General features: G+C 46.4%; 2 protein-coding genes across 2 annotated transcripts in view; one reads left to right on the top strand and one right to left on the bottom strand.

Annotated features, from left to right (window-relative positions):
* The window catches only part of LOC144136733 (uncharacterized), a 101,850-nt gene that overhangs the window by 3,449 nt on the left and 77,350 nt on the right, over positions 1-21,051 (bottom strand). The gene's annotated exons all lie outside the window — the stretch shown is intronic.
* Positions 8,480-12,399, top strand: LOC144136732 (acetylcholinesterase-1-like). Its single transcript, XM_077669306.1, has 3 exons — positions 8,480-8,596; positions 9,537-11,028; positions 12,060-12,399. The coding sequence occupies exons 1-3, from the start codon at positions 8,566-8,568 to the stop codon at positions 12,331-12,333; spliced, it is 1,797 nt and encodes a 598-aa protein (XP_077525432.1). The 5' UTR covers positions 8,480-8,565; the 3' UTR covers positions 12,334-12,399.

Here is a 21,051-nt window from a genome sequence, read left to right as displayed (position 1 = left end):
TTCCACGATGTAAACGAAAAACTACAAACAACAACAACAGCAAAAAAAAACGAAAACACAGCGGTGAAGACAGGGAACCCCAAGAAAGGTGATTAGGTGAAAACATGTGCCAGGGAGGTAGCAGCTGAAAATTCTAATAGATGAAAACAGAACATAGCGACAATATAACAAGAAGAACGAGTAAGAAAAACAAAAGAACATCCGGTAAAGCAAGTTTGTGCAAAGAAGCATTAAGACTGCTAAAAGCGCATACTATTTAAATGGCACGTCTGCCTTTTGTCAGTCGGGTCGGAGGTTTGGGGATCAGCAAAAATTTTATTGCAAATCGTCGGTAATACTCGTACGGTCTGAGGAATCTCTGCACAGCTTTCTTACCTGCCGTCGGCGGATACTGCGATAGCAGCTATTTTTTTCAGGTCTGAACGTTCTTCATTATTGGTCAGATTTGGCCTCTTCATAGGCGAAGTGGTACTTCTCTGCTTTCAGGGAGGTTATACCGGCCAACTTGATTGCTTCCAACACTGTTAAAAGCATTTTCAGGTGGCCATACATGACTGCAGTGCGAATGACAAGACATAGAAGAAAGGAACACGCAAGGACGCAACACAGTTCGACACGCGGTGGGCTTTGGTGGATAGTTCGGGCGTGTTTGTTGGCGACAATGCGAAGTTTGCCAATCGTCATTTGTCAGGAGTTTTGATGACGACGAGAAGCGCTCGCTGTAAGTCTGAAGAAGATTGCATATCTGGCCTTGTCTGTTTCTTGTCAGAGATGGGTTGACGTCGAGGGTGGGTGTGAGTTTTCTTGCTTAGGCCAATCTTCAGAGGAACGGTCGGAGAGGACGAAGGCGTCTAGAACGTCTGCTAGATCGGCTAAGAAATGATCAGTCGTGCCTCTGTTGAGATGTCAGTATTCTTCGCTGAAACGTGTCACCAGCGCCTCAGCTCGTCCATTTCGGAAACGGGCGATGCCTCGACCGGTGGCGAATCCTCGATCTGAGATCAACTGCGTGTTGCCCTCAATGATGTCTTCGATGTTCCCGGTAACCTTGGCACTCACCGGGACTATGACGCTTAACGCTCACTTCCTCATCGAGCACATTCAAGGCGACGGGATGTTCCGGCGTTGTGTTCGAAGGTACGGCTTCCTCCCTGATAACGTGATGGACTTGGATTGATAGTTGATCACGGCTTGATGTTAAGTAAATAAGTTCATGCCTACCTATGAGCCCGTTTCGGGAACCTTTCAGCAGTAATATGAAGGTCGCAGGGTAGGTGTGCCCGCTGATTGTCACTATAGTGGTGCATTCCTGGTGGTGAAACTATATATATAGGTGGTCTTCAGCGGTGCGGGTTTGTGGGCCGTTCCAAGTGGTCGTCACTTTCCCGAGCTGAGCTGCAGGCGGTCAGCTGATGACAGGATAGTCCGCTCCTGTGTCCACTAATGCAGTTACCGTGCGACAGTCGACAGCCACTTCAAGGTCAGTGGTTATTGTCTTCACATTGCAAGTTTTTCTTGGAGTCCGGTCTCGGCTTCTTTGGGTGCTGTGGTGGTGGCTGGGGAACGTCGCAGTCATTTCGCTTTGCGGCGGCGTCATTCTGAAGTCGGACCGTGTCGTGATCGAGCTTGCCATTGAATGGGGCGTCGATATAGTTTTACTAAAACTTTTCTTAAAGCAGTGTCAATTACCAAGGTAGGAGCCTGACACACAGCCGGTCTCGGCCATGTGTGCAGGGCCTGCGCATTGTCGGGCATTTTTATTCCCTCGCAATCTACAAGAGCTTGACTGCCTTTGAATGCGTTTAAAGCTTGCGCCTTTGGGCACTGCAGGCAGGTCAGCTGGCCGAGTGAGATAGGTGGAAAACGATAGGCACCTTTGCGTAGCTACTGAATAATGATGTTTTATTGAAATATTTGTTTCTTCCCAGGTAGAAGTGAACATTAAAGAAATGTTATAATGCTGTTATGCAAGTTTTACCAGTAACGTTATAAGTTACACTGAAACGTTGTTCGAGAGTTAAAAATGAACAAACATCATTATATATTGTGTAAGACTGGGCACGGGCTTTAGAATCTTCAGAGGCTGGCGCTTAACGAAGAAGACGACGAGAAGCGCCGAACATTGCGAAGGTCGAGCGCCGAACACTCCGAAGCTCGAGCGCCGAACGCTCGGTCGCTCGTGCGTGCTCTGGACTGAACGCGGTCTCTGTTCTGTGCCTGGACGGTTCGGCTGGTTGTTCGTGACGCTGTGCTTATTACTGTGCTGTGGTGTGGTGTGCTGTGTGTGCTGTATTAGTAGTGTGCTGTGTTCTTATTACAAGTGGTGGAGGTGCCAACGATCCCTCGCCCTGGAGCTTCACACCCGCGCACTGACTACCAGCTCTGCAATGCCTGAGACCGTCACCCAAACCGCTTCACCGCTTCCGTCGGCTGTCTTCTGTTCCGGCGCCGCGCGGCAGCGTGACCCGACCATCTTCAGCGGCACAGATGACACGGATGTGGAGGATTGGTTGGCCTCCTATGAACACAAAAGCGCATACAACAAGTGGGACGATAGCGTCAAGCTCACCACGTTATCTTTTATCTGAGCGACGTAGCCAATCTCTGGTTTCGAAACCACGAGGCTGACATCTCAAGCTGGGCAGCTCTAAAAACCAGTCTGACAGAAGTCTTTGGCCGTCCCGCCGTGCGAAAGCTTCGCGCCGAGCAACGCTTGCGAAGTCGGGCCCAGCAAACCGGTGAAAACTTCACCAGTTATATAGAAGATGTCGTCGACTTCTGCAAGCGTGTCAACCCTTCTATGAGCAAGGCCGACAAGATCAGACACATTCTGAAAGGCATTGAGGATGATGCCTTCCAGATGCTCGTCGCCAAAGATCCCCAGACTGTCTCCGGTGTCATCGGCTACTGCCAAAGCTTCGATGAGCTGCGCAAATAACGCCTTTCTACCCGGCCTGCAGGCTTACAGGAGGCCGCACTTTGCAGCTTGGCTCTGCCAGGGGACGGGGCTCTGGACCAGCAGTCGCTCCTCCAGAGCATCCAGCAGTTTGTACGTGAGGCAGTCGCACGCCAGCTATCTTTGTCTACCTGCCCGCCTACGCCTGCGCCGTCGCTCACTCCCAACCTACAGCGTGTTATTGAGGAGCAGGTAGCTGAAGTCCTGCCACCTCGTTCTCAGCCACCCCTGATCGCGGCTCCTCTTACGTACGCCGATGCCGTGGTGCGGTCGCGGCATCTTGTACATTTAGTTAACATTTAAGGTGAGCGCAGCGCTAATGCTGTTCTAGACGATACTATAATGTTTAAAAATAATAAATAATCTTGCATGTTACATTCTGATCATTAGTTCAACGCCGAAACTAAATGTGTCTTTAATATTGTGTTCTAAAGATTATTATAATGTTTAAATAACAACTATTAAACAACATTAGGTGTGTATTCCAAGCAATGTGGCCCAAATCTTTTCCCACTGTTCTCACAGTGAAGATTTTTGTCAACTGGCTGTACTTTGAAACCAATCTATTAGATTGTGCGTGCCATAGTTTGCTAGCACAACCCCATTATTTTGTTAGAAAACTTCGCTTATTACTCATTCATCTCTATTACTGATGTGACACCCTTCATTAACGGCTATGTAAGCATGTCTCCGTGGTATCTATCTGGAGGTGAGTGAGTTTCATGTACCGCTTGTTGTGTATTCTCGGACTCAAATGTCGCCTATATTGTGGTCTTTGATAACCACTGATTAATTTCTGTACCTTCACAACTGGCTGACCTATATTCTCTTGGAAGGTTACCTTCCCATTTTAGAGTAAGTTGTATTTATGTTTTAACGCTTAATCAAGGTTAGGGCAAGGTTATTCCAACATCTGCTTTTAACTAACATTCAAAACCGTTAGAAAAGAAAGACATTATTGACAAATAATTAAAGTTTAAATGAATCAAGAAAGTAACACTATTAGTATGTTTCGATGATACCTATTTTGTTGGTTATATATTTAGGAAAAATTTAGAGTTAGGAATTTAAAATCATTCGAAACCACCAGTAGAAGAGACCGTAGATGAAGCGTTTTTGCATAATGTGGATTTACACCTAATTCCCTCTGCTGCAATTCACACATAAGCGGGCCAATTGGGTAGTGGAGTCGTGCCATCTGGTGGCAGCCACTCTGAAAATATCTCGCACTTCTCGGTAAACGCCGTTAGATGTCACGACCTGACCGGTAAACTTGCAAGCACAGTCAGCCTTATCGTGTCATTTAGTTAGGCTATAAACAGGCGACGCGCTTTCCTTTGCGATGCCTAATGCATTGCTATCCGACAGATGGCGCCAGGCAAAAAGTGCGCAATGAGATTTATTGCACCCGCCACTGACCCGTTTCAAAGGGTACGCTCCTAACATCCATCCATCCATGCATCCGCCCTGCGCCTTCAGTCTCAGGTCTTTTCGAATGCTTTAGCTGTACGATGTTTAATAGCTTCAAAAGCGTTCAGAAATGTTAACACTATTGCGGAGTTCTGCAACTATGCAGCATCTATGTTCTGCCAACGTGACTCTAAATAACTGTCGGCTGCGCACGTGAACGGCGATTTTGCCTTTTACGCGACCTCACTTCCAACATTTTTCTCTTCGCTTGACTGAGCCGTTCTTTGGAATCCCATTTAAGAAAGAGCTTTTAGGTTACTTCTTTTTCTATCAGGTTTATTTTTTGCTGTCTTTTTTTTTGCCTTGAGGTTGTTTAGTATCGCGCTGCAACCTTTACAAAATACCATTTGTAATCTATTAAGTTGACCACCCAACGGAATATTTCACGCTTGCTCTGTTTCGTTTTCTTAATATACGAACAATTCTGATTGAACGGAAAGGCTTTCCGCCGAGCTATGTTATATTTATTGGTTCATTATGTGCCACCGCCGGGGCGCGGTCTTACATCACTTTTGTTCTCCATGTGGGGCGAGTTATCGACGCATACCTGCTAGAAGATACTAGATATACTAGATTGTCTCCGAAGGTGCGCAGTCACGTGCGAGGATTCTGCCAAGTTCGAGACTGTTCCCTTTTGCCTAAACGTGCAAAAATAGCTCAGCTTTCCACCTTGCTGATTTCCACGAAGATGGCGTGCGTTTCTGGAACGTTTCGAGTTTAGCTTAAATAGAGCTGGCTGGACAGCCACCGGCTTGTTTTCGTCTTTACTTTGGCAACCAGAAATTCGCTGAACAGTAAGTTAGTTCTATTTCTATGCCAGGATTCATGACTGTCGCCACCACTACGTGACACTCTTAAAAGCACCTTCTGTCACCTTGAATTCGTCCTCGTTTTGAGCTTATTCACAGCTTGTGACAAAGAAACTCCAGTAACTCCATCTTGAGATTCCATTAGTAAACGTTAGCTTTTGGAAAGGGCCAACGTCGGTGACTAGGGACAGTCGGAGGCGGAAAGATTTTTCGGCACATTTGTTTGCAGGGCTTCATACCTGCAGCTGAACCCACAAGAGTAAAAAGTTATTACTCTTCTGTGAGCTGAGAGCAGCTATGTTTCTTTGCAATGAAAACGTCCTTGCTGGCCCCATGTAAGCTCACTGCCACTTCATGGATTCTGCTGCAGATATCCTTTCTCACTCAAAATGAACAGGTCTTCAGGAAAAACACCGGCGTTATATACATCAGGCGTATGAGCATGACAGAAATGAGTGAAACACAAGTAAATGCACTAAAAAGGTACTCGACTTGAAAAACTGGGTAGTTTTGCAAACTTAGTAATCTTGTTTTTGTCCCCACGTTTGCGCAGATGCTGCATCTGCTGCACTCGCTCGTGCCGAAGGTGGCTAGACTTCCCTTGGCCACCTTTGCACCTACGAGTTCTTGGTCCCGCGCTATCACCTCCCTAGATAGGCTGCACTTGAATGCGAAGCGAAGATCGGTCTGGTTATCAAGTGGAAAGAGCCGCAGACCTTGAGATTTGAGTGCATCGTCGACAGCATCAATTTTGATTGCCACACAACGGCGCTCAGAAGACGTGGAAGGCAAGAGCTACGGCTTGAAGAGACCCGAGATCTTCAAAGCAACGGCCACTTTGCGGAAACTCATGACCGTAATAAAAACGGGGTCGCCTGTGTCCCTGTAGTTAATCAGTGCGATTTCAAAAGTAATTTTTGAATACGTATAATATGAGAAACTCTCCTCACAATAATCAAAGTTGCCTTCGCATAATGTTCGTCACCACATCATTTCATGGCACCATGGCAACACTACGCCAATGTTTGGCGCATTGTTTGGCCCTGCATATTGGCGGCAGGTTTTGAGCATCCTAACATACAGGGTGTTTCACCTAAGACTTCATACAATTTAAAAAAAATAGGCTTGTCTTAGTTAGAAGAGGCTTTTTTTCTCTGTATAGCATTGTTAGCGGTGTAGTACATCAGAATACAGCTAAGACGAGATTACCAGCAGGCTGGTTAACTACTATTGAATAGTTAACTTTTTAACTATTCCTGTTAGGCTCATTGATTACTGAGAGGCGTGTAGCCCACTGTAAGTAATAACCGTATCAGTTTCTAGAACTTCGTAAACGCGGTTACCCTTGACGCTATGGCCCAACAAATCGTGGCTACTTCGGCGAGTTATGTGCTCTGGAGAGGTTGCTTTGCCTGCAAGCTTCTCGAAAGCGCATGTATTTTGGCGCGATGTAGCCAAAAATTTGTTCAGCTGCGGCGCCGAGGGTAACCGGGTTTTAGGAAGTCTAAAAACTGATACGGTTATTACTTACAGTGGGCTACACGCCTCTCAGTAATCAATGAGCCTAACAGGAATAGTTAAAAAGTTAACTATTCAATAGTAGTTAACCAGCCTGCTACTGAGAACATCTTAACTGTATACTTATGTACGCTTACAATGCTATGCCGAAAAAAGTGCTCTTCTAACTCAGAAAGCCTTTTTTTTTAAATTGTGTAATGTCGTGGGTCAACACGTTGTGTATACGTCAGTGCGTTTTAACTGAAGTCAATAGCGTGCTAAGTGAAGATAAATTCGGTGGTGGGAATGCTTTACGAACTGCAAGAGAAAAGGTATGTACCGTATTTGATCAGGCAACGAATTTCGCTTCTCAGCTGCGCAGTGTATGTAGCCCTTACGGCACCCTTAATTACCAAAAGATCTCCTAAGGTAGGACAAGGGCTCTTTTTACTTTGCAACTTTACGCAGATTCTGTGTTTTAAAGGGTGCCCTAAGTGCTGCACCACAACGATAAGAAACGAACCACGTTTCCTTATTACTTTTGGTAACGACGGTACCTCTGATATTGCATTCTCTTCGGTTCGCAGGCATTGGAAGCGATTTTCAGTGTAAGTAAGCAGCACTGAGGACCTGAGCTTTAGACGCGACCTTACGTTGCTTTCAAGCGCTGGTCAGTATAATAGACATTAATAACTAGGGCTACTCTGTGAAGAAAAGCAAAGAGAGCGTGTAATTTGTTTATGAGTCACTAAGAGTACATATAAGAAGGCCATCTCAAGGCTTCATTATTTATAAACGTTCGAAACTTGGCTGGGTGAAGCAATATATATATATATATATATATATATATATATATATATATATATATATATATATATATATATATATATATATATATATATATATATATATATATATATATATATATATATATATATATATATATATATATATATATATATATATATATATATATATATATATATATATATATATATATATATACACTTTAACGTGTATCACCGAATTTTTTTTTGCTCTGCGAAAGCAAAAATACGGCCTGCCGAAGCTTAAAAGGCTAGAAAGTTTGCACCCAATAAACAGCGGATATATAAAGGAGCAAATATTGAGAAAAGGTTGCAGTAATTGTAATCATAAATACGGTTCCAGTTTTCATCAGAAATGCGTTCCCCCCCCCCCCCCCCCCCAAAAAAAAACAGGCATTTATGGTTCACGCTTGTATCGTGCCACGCTCGCTCCACGTTTGTTTGCTATGGTTTTTGAAGGTCACTTCGTTTGTATCAGAGCAAAACAAATAAAATACATTGTCGGAACATTTCTCTGCACATTACTGGTGTCTTGCAAGACGGCTACACAATTTATGAAAATTTCACTAAGACTAAGCTCAGTAAGCTATTAAAAAGCTCCACATGCCTCGAGTTAAGCTCAGAGAATGGGTTCTGAATGCGTTTTATGCGCGCTGAGTTGTGACAAATAGTCTGTTGAACTTCAGCAACATAGGTATTAAACACTAAGTCTGTTTTCATCCTTGTCGTTGAGAGATCTGACATTGCTGTCCGAGCTAGTGTGAGGTGAGTTGGGGGCATTTTCTCCTATACTTTATTTTTCGTCCTGTCTACGCAGAATGAGCAAGCCGTCCTTTACGCAAATGCAAGCACTGATAACAGCTGTTGGCGCTCTGCAAGCATCCGCGATAAGAATGACCAACGCTATCGATCAGCAAACAAATCAGCCGCCTTATCAGCAGCTTCTAGAGAGAAGTTTTCACGACACCTAACATCTGGATCAGTGTATTTGCCGACAGAGGAAGGGATGCGGCCACTACCAGGACGGACACGAGCAGGTAAAAGGTTTTCGTTTCTTGCTTCATGAAGAGCTTCCATACTTCTTTAACGCTTAGCCTGTGTGGCTGCGTATGAACTCTTTGTGCTAGATTATGCTAGGTTATGCTTTATGTATGCAGAACAAGTTTTTCAAAAACTTTCCAACAGCAGAACAGACATGCTGCCTTGTGGAGACGTATGCTATCGTACAATGTGTACACTTAATGAGCACGAGCATAGTACTATACAGTATTGGAGTTTAAAAATTTGGAGTCTCAACTTTTGTTATGATATTAAGTTTATATGGTATTCAGACAACTGGTTAAAATGAGTATTTTAGAGAGGATTACGTCCAGTCCTACAATGCGGCGAAAAGGCGAGGTATGCGCTTTGAAAAAGTATAGCAAACATATCATTTCAACAGAGAGGATTTTTACAGAATATTGGGAAACAAATCTTTGGGCCAAGTTTTTGTTCTGCGCGCATTGTATACCTAGCGTAGATTATCTCATCCGGCGCTGCGATAAAGTTATCCGTATCACTTTCACCCTACCTGGCACAGGAATGTTTTGTATGTACTTGATAAGAGAAAAGTAAACCAAAACCTGGCCTCTGAATCTGCTCCACTCAGTGGATACTACTTCCGTCATAAAACCACGGGAGATTTCATGTCTAGTATATCTCCAAGTCAAAATGCCATCAAACTAAAATAGTACAGCATCAGATGGTAATTAGTAATTCTTGACGATAAGGACCCGTGCTATATTATGCGAATAATTTAAGTACGACTTCTACAGTTTGCTATAAAATGCCTTAGCCGTAGCTTAATATATTACGCTTTGGGGCGCTCACAACTTGCATTATTTGTAGTGGAATGTATCAAGATACAAGCAGACACTCACACTTACGTGACTTACTTTTAGGAGGGAACTGCGACTGACTGGCGATTCTTTTTTCCAGCCATGAATATTTTGCCAACAATTTCGCTTGTTGTGGCCACGCTGATATCAACGGCGTCGCCGCACGTAGTTGAGACAATCTACGGTCCAGTGCGCGGAGTTCCAATTTCTGTGCGGGAAAAGACCGTGTTCGGCTTTCTCGGCATTCCATACGCTCAGCCACCGATAGGTGAACTGCGCTTCCGCAAGCCTGTGCCGGCTGTGCCTTGGAAAGATGTGCTGAACGCGACGAGTGTTCCTTTCTCGTGCCCGCAACCCGAGAACGTCTTTCTCAGCGCCGGCTTTGAGGACGAGAGTCGCCACAGCGAAGACTGCCTCAACCTCAATGTGTGGACCCCTCAGACGGACTCTCCCACCAGGCCAGTGATGGTGTGGCTTCACGGGGGCGCCTTCATCATGGGGTCGGCTAGCCATAGCTACAACAACGGTTCTGTGATGGCAGCCCTGGGCGACGTCGTTGTGGTCGCGATGAACTATCGGCTCGGGGCCTTCGGATTTTTCACGGCGGACACGCAAGACGCCCCGGGAAACATGGCGTTCCACGACCAGCTGCTGGCACTGCGGTGGGTGCACGACAATATCCGCAACTTCGGCGGGGATGCCGAGCAAGTCACGCTCTTCGGCGTAAGCGCCGGGGCCATCTCGGCCAACCTTCACCTCTTGTCGCCGCTGAGCCGTGGCCTGTTTAAGCGCGCCATCCTCCAGAGCGGCAGTCTTTACTCTGCTACATACATGAGCACCACAGAGGAAGCCATACGCATCTCGAACGAGTTCGCTCGCACTCTGGGCTGCTCTAGAAGCATCGACGAAGACCTCCTGTCACACCCGGAAGTGGTCGTGCGATGCATGCGATCAAAGAGCGCCGACGAGATTCTGCGCAAGCACATCGCCTTCTCCCGTGGCAAGATCATCAGCATGAGGCCCGTGCATGGCGAAGAGTTCATGCCCAAGTCACACCTGCAGCAGATCGAACGCGGCCAGTTCCAGGACGGCGAGATCCTGATCGGCACCAACGCGAACGAGGGCTCACTGTTCCTTTTCCTCGGCTTCCCGCACCTGTACCCGCTCAAGTCGGCCCAGAAGGTTTCGCGAGAGGACACGGAGAAAGTGGCGCGCATCTTACTGCACGCCTTCCAAGCGCCGGTGCCGGAGGACGTGTTTGACGTGTACTTGGACACGGAAGAGGACGGAGCCATTAGCGAGCACGACAGGCTCCGTCGGCGACTAATTGACATGGTGGGCGACCTCCTGTTCGTGTGTCCATCGGTGCACTTCGCCGATACGTACGTGCGGCACGGCAACCGCGTGTTCTACTACTCCTTCGAGCACCGTACCGAGGCGAGCATCTGGGGTCGCTGGATGGGCGTGCCGCACAGCGACGAAGTGCAGTACGTCTTCGGCATGCCCGTCCGGCTGCCCAAGCACTACACCGACGAGGAGGCGCGCTTCTCCGAGAGCATAATGGGCATGTGGGTCACCTTCGCCAAGACCGGGTGAGTGCCTCTTGAGCGGCTCAGCGACAGACTGTGCGCACTTTCGGAGAAACGAGCGTTTTTTTTCTCTCCTGCTTTAACCTCGGAAACCACAAGCACCGAAATATAATATGGCAGACATTCCCAGAAAGGTCAGTTGAACATACCAGCGCAAATATTGATCAAACAAAAAAAAAAACGTTTACAGTAAATTACTTGTTAGGCATCGCTTTCCCACCAACATGAACTGATCTTTTTAAAGTTACGAGTGGTCAATATTTGAATCTTTTTTCGTTTGTTTGGTTTATGGTTAATGGCGGTTTAAAGTCCCAAAGCGAGTCAGGCTATGAGACACCGTAGTGAAGGGCTCCGGGAATTGCGACCACCTGGGGTTCTTTAACGTGCACTGACATCGCACAGTACACGGGCCTCTAGAATTTCGCCTCCATCGAAATTCGACCGCCGCGACCGGGATCGAGCCCGCGTTTTTCGGGCCAGCAGCCCACCGCCATATCAGCCACCGCGGCGGCTCTTTTGTCGTTGCATTACATGTAAATGCGCGTGTGCTGCTGGTCACTTTCGCATTTCTCTTCGGTCGCATCGAAAATTAGTCACACGACTCTTAATGGTTTTGTTAAAGTGTCCCATTTTTTTGCACTTAAGTGCTTTTTTTATTCATGTCCTTACTTATTACTTGACGGCCGTCCCGAAAGCCGCCTTCGACACCACCAGCCGCAAGCACTCCTACGCTCCTCTTTAGTTCGGGGAGGAAGCACAAAGGGCCCGTCGTGTGAGTATGCGTCTGTGGGGCAGGATGTGGGTTAGCCAATACCCTCTCCAGCCGCAGCGCGTTAAGGTCGTCCGACAGACTGCCGAGGCAACACAGCGGCAGCAGCGGAGAAATCGCCCGCTGCCGACGTCGGCTCGCTTGTTTGCCCGGTTCACGCCGCTATCGGGAGGCCTTTTTTTTTTCTCTCTGTCTTTGCGTCACCGAGCGTGACGTCACAAACGCCGAGTAGTGACAAGAGGTCCTTCCCTGCTTCGCGTTGCAGGAACCCAAGCACTCAAGACGTCCGCTGGGCCGAGTTTCAAAGGAGCAACGGCACCTATCTCTCGCTGCGGCCCCAGCGATACGCGGCGGGAACCCACCTGCGGCAGGACCAGTGCCAATACTGGAAGCAGCATTTGAAGTACCCGCTGTTCGACACCGGAGCGCGCGCCCTCGAAAATTACCCCGGCAAAGTGCAGTGGTTTGTCGACAACGTTGTGTCGACGATCAGCAAATTCTGGACCAAGGTTAAGTCGTATAGCAAGAACCTTCTGTGACGGACTGCGCTGCCTTGCGCGACCACGCGTTCTCTTGAGGGAATAAATTACCTTCAAGGCGAACAACGCTTCTTAAGTTTTAAAACCTAAAAACTCTTGTATGCATGGTCACTACACAGTCTTCACGACAAAATAGGTTGCTGGTAAGCCTCTGTCGCATATCTAATGTGTCTCTGGCGATCGCATATGACAATTTATATACTCGTTTTATTTGCGAAAAGAATTTTCACAATTTTTTTGCAGGAATTCTGAAAGAAGACAGTCGACAGTCCAGGGATACAATAAGAGTGACCACTTCATTACTGTTGCCAAAAAGTTTGCCCTCATCAGTATTCCTGCACACACATGAAGCCGTGAAGCGGCAATTGATGTTTCCGACATGGTGCGTACTACCGAAAACGGCTCACATTCACAAATATGTAATTCGTGAGAGCGCGGTATCCGCTGTGCACGAGAGATTCCAAGAGAGCTGTTCTGGTTTGACAGCAAATAATAAGGGCACCAGTTAAACACAAGTGCTGAAGTATTGGCGACACTGGCCTGGTTTTTCTGGAAGTACTTGTAGAACCTCGATGGAGGTTTGTGCGCGATGCAAGCATATTTTTTGAGCCGAGATGTAACGTTGGTCAGCCGCTTACGTTGCGCTGTGCCAATTGCAGGCTCACGACACTAAAAATTTTTGCGATTGAAATCGAATCCTTTTGGTAGATAATCAGCGTAATGTACCGTGACCAAGCTATGACGTCCATATGAAGCGTAAAGAGGTGTAATTAGGCAACTCTTTTATTGATTCTTAGTGGTTCTGGTGCTTTGGAAGACGCTAGTTTTCTGACCAGAGGTCTTCCCCGAAACAACCATTTAGGGGCAGTCAGGACTTGCTGTTTGGAATCTACTTATTAAACCTGAATCTCAAACGTAAATAGCTACTGCGTACTTCTAGACAGATGCAGAATACGTTTTTTTAACGGCCTAAGCCCTCCCGCCACCCCCTTCAAAAAAAAATTGTTGTGGTGAACCACTGGGAAGAAGTATAACAGCCACTGATAGAAAGCTTTATCATAGCGTGATCGGCGTTTCTCTACCGTTATCCGCTTATGCACGTACCAAACTGCGCCTGCGCGGAGGGACCTTTTTTCCCACACGTGGCCCCTCGGGCTCATTGCGCTCACACACTTGTAGCCTTGTGAAAGCGGGTCTCTCTGTGCTAAAACCTTTTCATCTCGCCCTACGCGCTTCTGCCCTGAGCTGCGTGCAATTTTGATGTTGACGGTTCATACGATATACATTAACACGTTGAGTAACAACCCTTTTTAGGCGCCAGTTTTATGATGCACTTTCGGTGAAGTTTGCTTTTGCCCAGAGCTCAACGTTAAAAGAGTCACTGCATGTTGGAAGGCAGACAGGAATGGGCTTGCGTGCGTGCCTCCTGAGAATTAACCGTGACGCTCCCATTCTGGCTGCTCAAGAATTAAGTCGGCAACTAACAAAAACCCCTCTAGGAACGGGAAGATACAAGCTCACTGCTTTCAAGACGCGTCAAAGTGCCGTCACCCGCCGAGGCAACCGCATCCATGGATGTGGTTTCTGCTGCAGGCTGGGGGAACGCGCTTTTGGACGAAAAAACAAACAAACAAAATTGTCGAGGGGCCAGAGGTGATGTAAGGTGATTGAATCCGAGACACATGAAGGCTATTGGGAGATGCATTCAATCTGCAAAGGCTCGGAGGTGCTCCGGCCCGCACAATGTTGTTTTTATGCCCGCCTGTCAGCTGGCATCAGGTTAACGTTAATACAGAGTTAACACCATTTAAACACTTTTGTATTAAAAGGTCTACAAATCTTTGCTTTTAACCCAACGCAGAAATGAGATTTAGAAGGAGGGATTTTTTGGTTGTGTGGTTAGCAGGAAAAAACCTGGGCGACGATTAAGATGGATATTTAAGGGCATGATGTGATAGCTTTAATGGTTCCTGTCCAGACTGCCTTGATCCCACTGGCATATTACTCGATTATGAGCTGTACTAATTTTACCAGATAATGTGCCACAACAGCGTCACGTGGCACACTGAGCAAACAGTCGTTCGCGTACATCCACCCTTTACCGACGTGCACTTTGCTACTCGCTTAATCACTACTTTCTTAACTAGCGTCTCTCTCATACTCATTAGCACACATACTCGTTAGCATGCAGTCGGAAGCTACCACGTTATGTGAAAAACCACAAACCATAAATATAAAGCTCCACTTTAAGCAAGCCGCATGAACATCCCTGCGTGTCCGAGGGGTGGCGTGTGTAACTCGCAATCCAAGTCGCAATCCAAATTGCCAAAGAAAATATATATGATAATTGTAGGGGGAGCTTTTTGTTGTTTGAGGCCAGGACGGGAGTTTTGCGGACTAAGACATATAGAGTCAGGTACCATGAGATAGACACGTTGTGCGTTGCGTGCAGAGAGAAGAAGGAAACGGCTGAACACTTGATACCTTTCTGTGAAGGGCTTCACCCTGCAGTGGAAAGCAGCGGTGCTGATTTATTCAAGGCATGGGGTTTAAGGACAGTGAAGGGAAAGTAGATGTTAAGCGGGTAGAAGTAACCAAGCGAAGGTTATCTGATTGGTTGCTAAAATCAATACAAGAGTAAAATTTCATAAGTCATGGCTAGGTGGGTTGAGCTACCGCCCGATTTAAAGGGTTCAGCCTCCGTCCGTCCGTCCGTCCGTCCGTCCGTCCGTCCATCCATCCATCCATCCATCCATCCATCCATCCGTCCGTCCGTCCGTCCGTCCGTCCGTCCGTCCGTCCATCCATCCATCCATCCATCCATCCATCCATCCATCCATCGATCCATCCATCCATCCATCCATCCATCCATCCATCCACCCACCCACCCACCCACCCATCCATCCATCCATCCATCCATCCATCCATCCATCCATCCATCCATCCATCCATCCATCCATCCATCCACCCACCCAACCACCCACCCACCCACCCACCCACCCATCCATCCATCCATCCATCCATCCATCCATCCATCCATCCATCCATCCATCCATCCATCCATCCATCCATCCACCCACCCACCCACCCACCCACCCACCCATCCAGGAAGCAACAACCATCCATCCAGGAAGCAACAACCTGACATCGACGAACCATTTTGCTATGCGCGCATGGGTTTAGAACACGCTATTTTTTTTTCCAGCAGTCTAGGCTGTCTTCGCCAGACGTATCGGAGAACTCCGGTAAGCTAGTGAACAGGCTCATTTTGAAGCTTTATCCGAGTAGTATTACTTCGAATTGGGGATTGTTGTTAAAAACTTGCATGACCAACAATTCTGGGCAAAAAAAAAAAATTTTTTTGAAGGGGAACCAGGTTACAAAAGCAATTTTTTCATATATTTTAAGATTTAGCAAGATTGCATTATTTTTTCTATTAACGTTTTTGCTATCGTCAAAAACGTTCTTCATTGGTTTTGCATAGCAGCATTAACTGTTCGATGCGAGCGATGGAAAAACTTTAAAAGAACGATTTTGCTACACATCGCAAGAATTTACCATTACCATAAATATTTGCATAAGTGTGCTTTACAAATTCCAATATTCAAAATTTTTATCCAAGAACGTTGGGCATGGTAAGCGTGCTAGCACGAAATACAGATGTTACGCTCAGGATTTCCGGAGCGCAAAGTTTTCAGAAAAATCAGCTGGTGCAGCTAAAGCGAACGTACACAGCCCGCGATTGGTGGTTGTTTGTTCCTCGCTTGGAGTCATTTAAGCTGATTAGATATGTTTGCCTACCTGCGCCGGAATGAGGTAACATGAGATTAACATTGCGCCATTCATGCAACCACTGCGAGTCAGATGGATGCACTCTCGCACCTCAGGGTGCTAAAAAAATGTGTTTATAGAAATCAGAAAAACAGAAGCAAAATACTAAGTTCTCCAATCGAAGTACAGCATATGTTTACCATATTATGTATATTACTAGTGTACAGACACGTGAAAAGTATACAGCCCAAGGGGATTGCTTCTAAGCTGGTTAGCGGGGCTCCCTAGCATATCTAGCTGTCCAAAGCTTGGGAGCATTGAGAACACGATGCCATATCTCTTTCGAGAGGTTAATGTCGATGAGGCTGCATAAGGACGCATGCAGCAGGCCTCGCAAGAAAACCCCTAGGGCTGTGTATACTTCTGGCGGGAGGTGTACAACATATACGAGGTGTTTCAGCGAAGGTGAACCAAAATCTTTGAAAAAAAGGCTTTTTCAGGTATGAAGATGGCTTCTGCGGTACACGATACCTGCGCTGGCGGACATCAGAAAAGAGGTAAGTAATGTTAACTAGTTAGCAGCTTATGTAATTTCTGATAATTTACTTTTTAACCATAACAGTTAGGCTACTGGTTGCAATTAGAGATTTGTAGCCGATTGTTAGTAATAGCCATGCCAGTTTTTATAGCTTCTAAAACGCGATTGCCCTCGGCGCTGTGGATCGCCAAAATTTGGCTATTTCGACTAGTTACGTGCACTCGAAGGATTGTTTTGCCTGCATGCTTTGCGAAAGGGCATGTATTTTGGCACGATGTTAGCAAAACTTGTTGAGGCACAGCTCCAAGGGTTATCGTGTTTTCGAAATACTGAAAACTGATATGGCTATCACTAACGACCGGCTACAAATTTCTAGTGGCAGCCGGTCGCCTAACTGCGATAGTTAAAATGTTAATTATCAGAAATTAGTTAAGCGTCTATGTTGTTAAATTTATTCACCTCTTTCTTAATCTCCGCTATATCAGGCATTACTGTGCCGCACAAGCCGCCTTCATACCTCAAAAAGCCGGTTTATAAAAATTCTGAAACACCTGGTATACGCATATAGGCACACCAGGCTGCGATGACGCTGCGGTCGCCAGCCCCCACCAGCTGCGAGGATAACCAGCGTGTAGCGAGCGACCCTGTTGTCTTCGCTATCCTCCTCTGGGCGGTAATAAATCCCGTGATAGCATGAGGAATAGCAAGTGCAGCCTTGTTATTTTAACATACACGGTACACACATGCACTGCAGGTAGAGGACCCATCGGAAGAGTATTCGAAATATGACACCGAGCGCACGAGCTGGGGCTTAAATCTTTCACAGGTCTTGCCCACAGTGAACTGAAAACGTCTAAATTTATTTTATTTATTTATTTATTTATTTATTTATTTATTTATTTATTTATTTATTTATTTATTTATTTATTTATTTATCACATACTGCGGACCAAATACGGTCCTAGCAGGAGAGGCAGAGTACAAAACAATAGAGTACAAAAATTCGACCTTTAAAGAAAAAAAGAAACATGACGACGAAACAAGTACTAAAAAGGACGACCAACATTTATACAACGCTAAATAGGCACAGGATGAAAGAAACAATACGCAGTGTCAACAACACAGCGCGTCACAGGCAGCGCCAACCGACGGTTGAAATTACTCAGGGCAGGCAAGCAAACGAGAATCATGAGGCAGTGCGTACCAATCAGTAATCGTATTAGGAAAAAAATGAATACTTAATTGGACAAAAGCTTATGAGAAAGTGAACACGAGACAGCAGCACGGAGAACGAAGGCGATGCACAAAGAGGCAAAACCCCGCACCGCCTAGCAACGCGACTTCTTCTGAGCCGAGGGTGTCTATATACCCCCTACTCGCTTGCCGACATCGGCTGCGCCTTTGAGGTGTGAGCAAACAACTGGGCGGATGGAAAGGAGGTTCAGTGGAAGCCAGAGAAGAAAAATACGAGCCGGCTGCGGCCTGTTCACTCCGGCAAAAGCAGCCTGGAGGCGGTGGCGGCGGCAGAGGGCGCACTTTCGCCACTCTTAGCCGCAACAGTGAACGTGATCGCCTTGCAGATACCTCATCCCCGGAGAACACAGAGTGCGACCAGCAGCGCCACGCCAAAGACGCTTCTCTCTTCTGGTCCGCGTCGGCGGCCCCCATTAAAGCGCTTTCAAAGCGGTGTGCGCTTTCTGCGTTCGCCTAGCTTCTCCACTGGCCTCTTTGTCCTTGAGGTTGTTTGTCTCCGCGCATAGGCATGAAGGCCCGGTGTTCCTGCCGCGACTGGGGAGAGAGGCGCCGAGTTCACAGGTTGCCTGATCAGGAATGACCTTAGAACGGTGACGACACTGAATATGGTGTACGCTATTAATAATAATCTCTTTATTTGAATTAACTTTGTACATGATGCTCTGAAAAATTGAATAAACGAAACTATGCATGTGGTGTTTTTTTGTATTACAGGGCTAACAATTAGCACATCGGCGTCTGCCCGATTAGGCAACTCTGACAAGAGCCTACAGTTGAGGCGACGAGACAGAAATGTTCATGTTCAGAAGGTTCAAAGGTGTGCCAAGCCTCATCGGTGCGGAAGTTTATAGGTCAATGACCAGTTGCAAAAGGAGAAACGGCGTTTTGGTTTGGTTTGGTTTGGTTTTATGGAGTTTAATGTTACAAAGCGGCTCAGGCTATGAGAGACGCCGTAGTGAAGGGCTCCAGGAATTTCGTCCACCTGGGGTTCTTTAACGTTCACTGACATCGCACAGTACACGGCCTTTTGCATTTAGCCTCCATAGAAATGCGACCGCCGGGGCTGGGATCGAACCCGCGCCTTTCGGGACAGCAGCCTAGCGCCGTAACCCGTGAGCCATCGCAAGGGCGGAGAGCCTAGCAGATGGGGCATGCTTATGCATAGTGTCCTAACTAAATTTTAAGGACGGTCTCAAAAAGACAGAGCACACAACTCGAGTGAAGCCAGCCAAGAGCTGTTGGCGTTCACTTGGCGTAGTCTACTGTAGCGCGCTAGCACTACTGTCCGCAATCACGGATTTCACCGGTGTCTACCCGAAGCCGCGCGGTGACCTTGAAGCGCGGGAGATAAGCAGGTGTTGATGCTCGCGTCCCGCAGCTTAGCCAGTAAGGAGGCGACGCGGTCGCACAGCTGCAGCCAATGAGAGAGCAGCTGTATCACATCTGCAGTCGTGTTCCGCAGATCGTGTGGGATTACCGCTGGGGACTCCGGACAGAGCGGACATGTGTCGCTCGCGCTCCCTTAAGCAGTGCTAGCGCACGTAATTTGCATCTGATTAACTGTGCGCTAAATCGGCTGTCATTTATTTTTTACAACGCAAGCTGTAAAGGGCGCGTTCTCGGCATGTACTTTGTAGTGTCCTCTGAGTTTTTTTTTTAAATATACAGTATACTGTAGGTATTAAGAAGGGCCCTAGCAAGAGGCACACATATGCATAAAAAAAGAAAACAGAGCAAACATTACGTCAGGAAACAAACATTACTACAAGCACATAGGCAAGCAGCAACAACAACCAAAAAAAAATAACGTGGCATCTGCGATTAAGCAATCTGGTCTACTAATTGATGCTGTTTAGTACTGCAGAGGAAAGTTATTTCCATTCATTTCTATTGTACCGGGTGAAAATGAGGATCTGAAGATATTGATTCCAGGGCTGTACTGTGTTATTGATTCCGCGTGGTGTGAGGCCTAATAAAGGGATGAAGACTCTAAACCGTGTTTTCACTGTGCAGATGTCATTTTTCAACCTCAGAGTGGCTGGATGGTGAGCAGAACGATATTTGTTAATGATAAGTACAATAGATCGTCGCTGGATCATTTCCAATGCTTCGATGTTATGTTTTGTATAAGGGTCCCAGATGGTGCACGCATACTGGAGTTCATGTCTGATGATGGATGGATAGGCTAAAAACTTCGCAGTAGCAGCGGCAGCTTTTAACTTATGTCCAAGCTGTTACAACGAACAAAAATTTGATATTGTGTACTGGACTGAAATTTGCAACCGATGACGCCTTCCCCTTTTTAAACCATGGCATAGTTTACGCAACTCTCCAATACAAAATAACACTGCTTGTTGATAGGCTTGCATGGAAAATGAGAAGAAATTTTGGCAATATTTTACTATAACGGTGGAAGAGCATGTCTGGAACACTTTCAGACGCAAGAGCTACTTTTGCTTTCAGATTTATCAACATTGAAGGCACACCTGCAGAAGACACAAAAACATCCGCGATACCGTGACCACCCCTTGCACATAGCCGGTGCCGCGCGCCTAGAGCAAGCTGCGTCGTTATCAAGTGGAGCGCGCGGTCGCGGAGCCATACTCCTTGAAACGCCGCTCAAGATCATAGTTTCTTAATATAACTACAGGGAAAGATGGCGGCGCTACAACAAGCTATCATGGAGAGGCGCAGGAATGCCGGGAAGACGAAGTTTCTTACTTGGCTTTGCTATTTTAGGGGATATAAACGTGGATTCAGCCGTAAAAAAAAATTCGGGGGGCACTTTGGCGACCTAAAATGCGCGAGGCGACAGCATTTCGGCACCCACTTTGTCTGCTTCTTTTCATTTTTTATTTATTTTTAATTTTCAGTTTAGATTATTTATAACCATTTTTGTAATTTTCGTTTATTTTTATTGCTTGAAGTTTTACATTCTTGTTATTTAGTTATTTATTTTAAGTTGTTATTTATTGCATTTTTTATTTCTGAATTCTTACTTTTTCCATTTCTGAAAATTGTTAAATTTTATTGCGGCGGCTGCGTTCTTATGGAGGAAAAACGCTAAGGCGCCCGTGTGCTGTGCGATGTCAGAGCACGTTAAAGATCCCCAGGTGGTCGAAATTATTCCGGAGCCCTCCACTACGGCACCTCCT

Source organism: Amblyomma americanum, chromosome 6 (genome assembly GCF_052857255.1).
Source record: "Amblyomma americanum isolate KBUSLIRL-KWMA chromosome 6, ASM5285725v1, whole genome shotgun sequence".
Taxonomy (NCBI): Eukaryota; Metazoa; Arthropoda; class Arachnida; order Ixodida; family Ixodidae; genus Amblyomma; species Amblyomma americanum.
The sequence above is the reverse complement of the archived record's forward strand: the minus strand, read 5'-3'. Positions and strand labels throughout refer to the sequence as shown.

Excerpts from the sequence above, each read along its gene's own strand:
- LOC144136732 (XM_077669306.1), top strand. The coding sequence starts at position 8,566 with ATGCGGCCACTACCAGGACGGACACGAGCAG. Across the intron at positions 8,597-9,536 it reads ACCAGGACGGACACGAGCAG|CCATGAATATTTTGCCAACA; the intron begins GTAAAAGGTTTT and ends TCTTTTTTCCAG. Across the intron at positions 11,029-12,059 it reads GTCACCTTCGCCAAGACCGG|GAACCCAAGCACTCAAGACG; the intron begins GTGAGTGCCTCT and ends TTCGCGTTGCAG.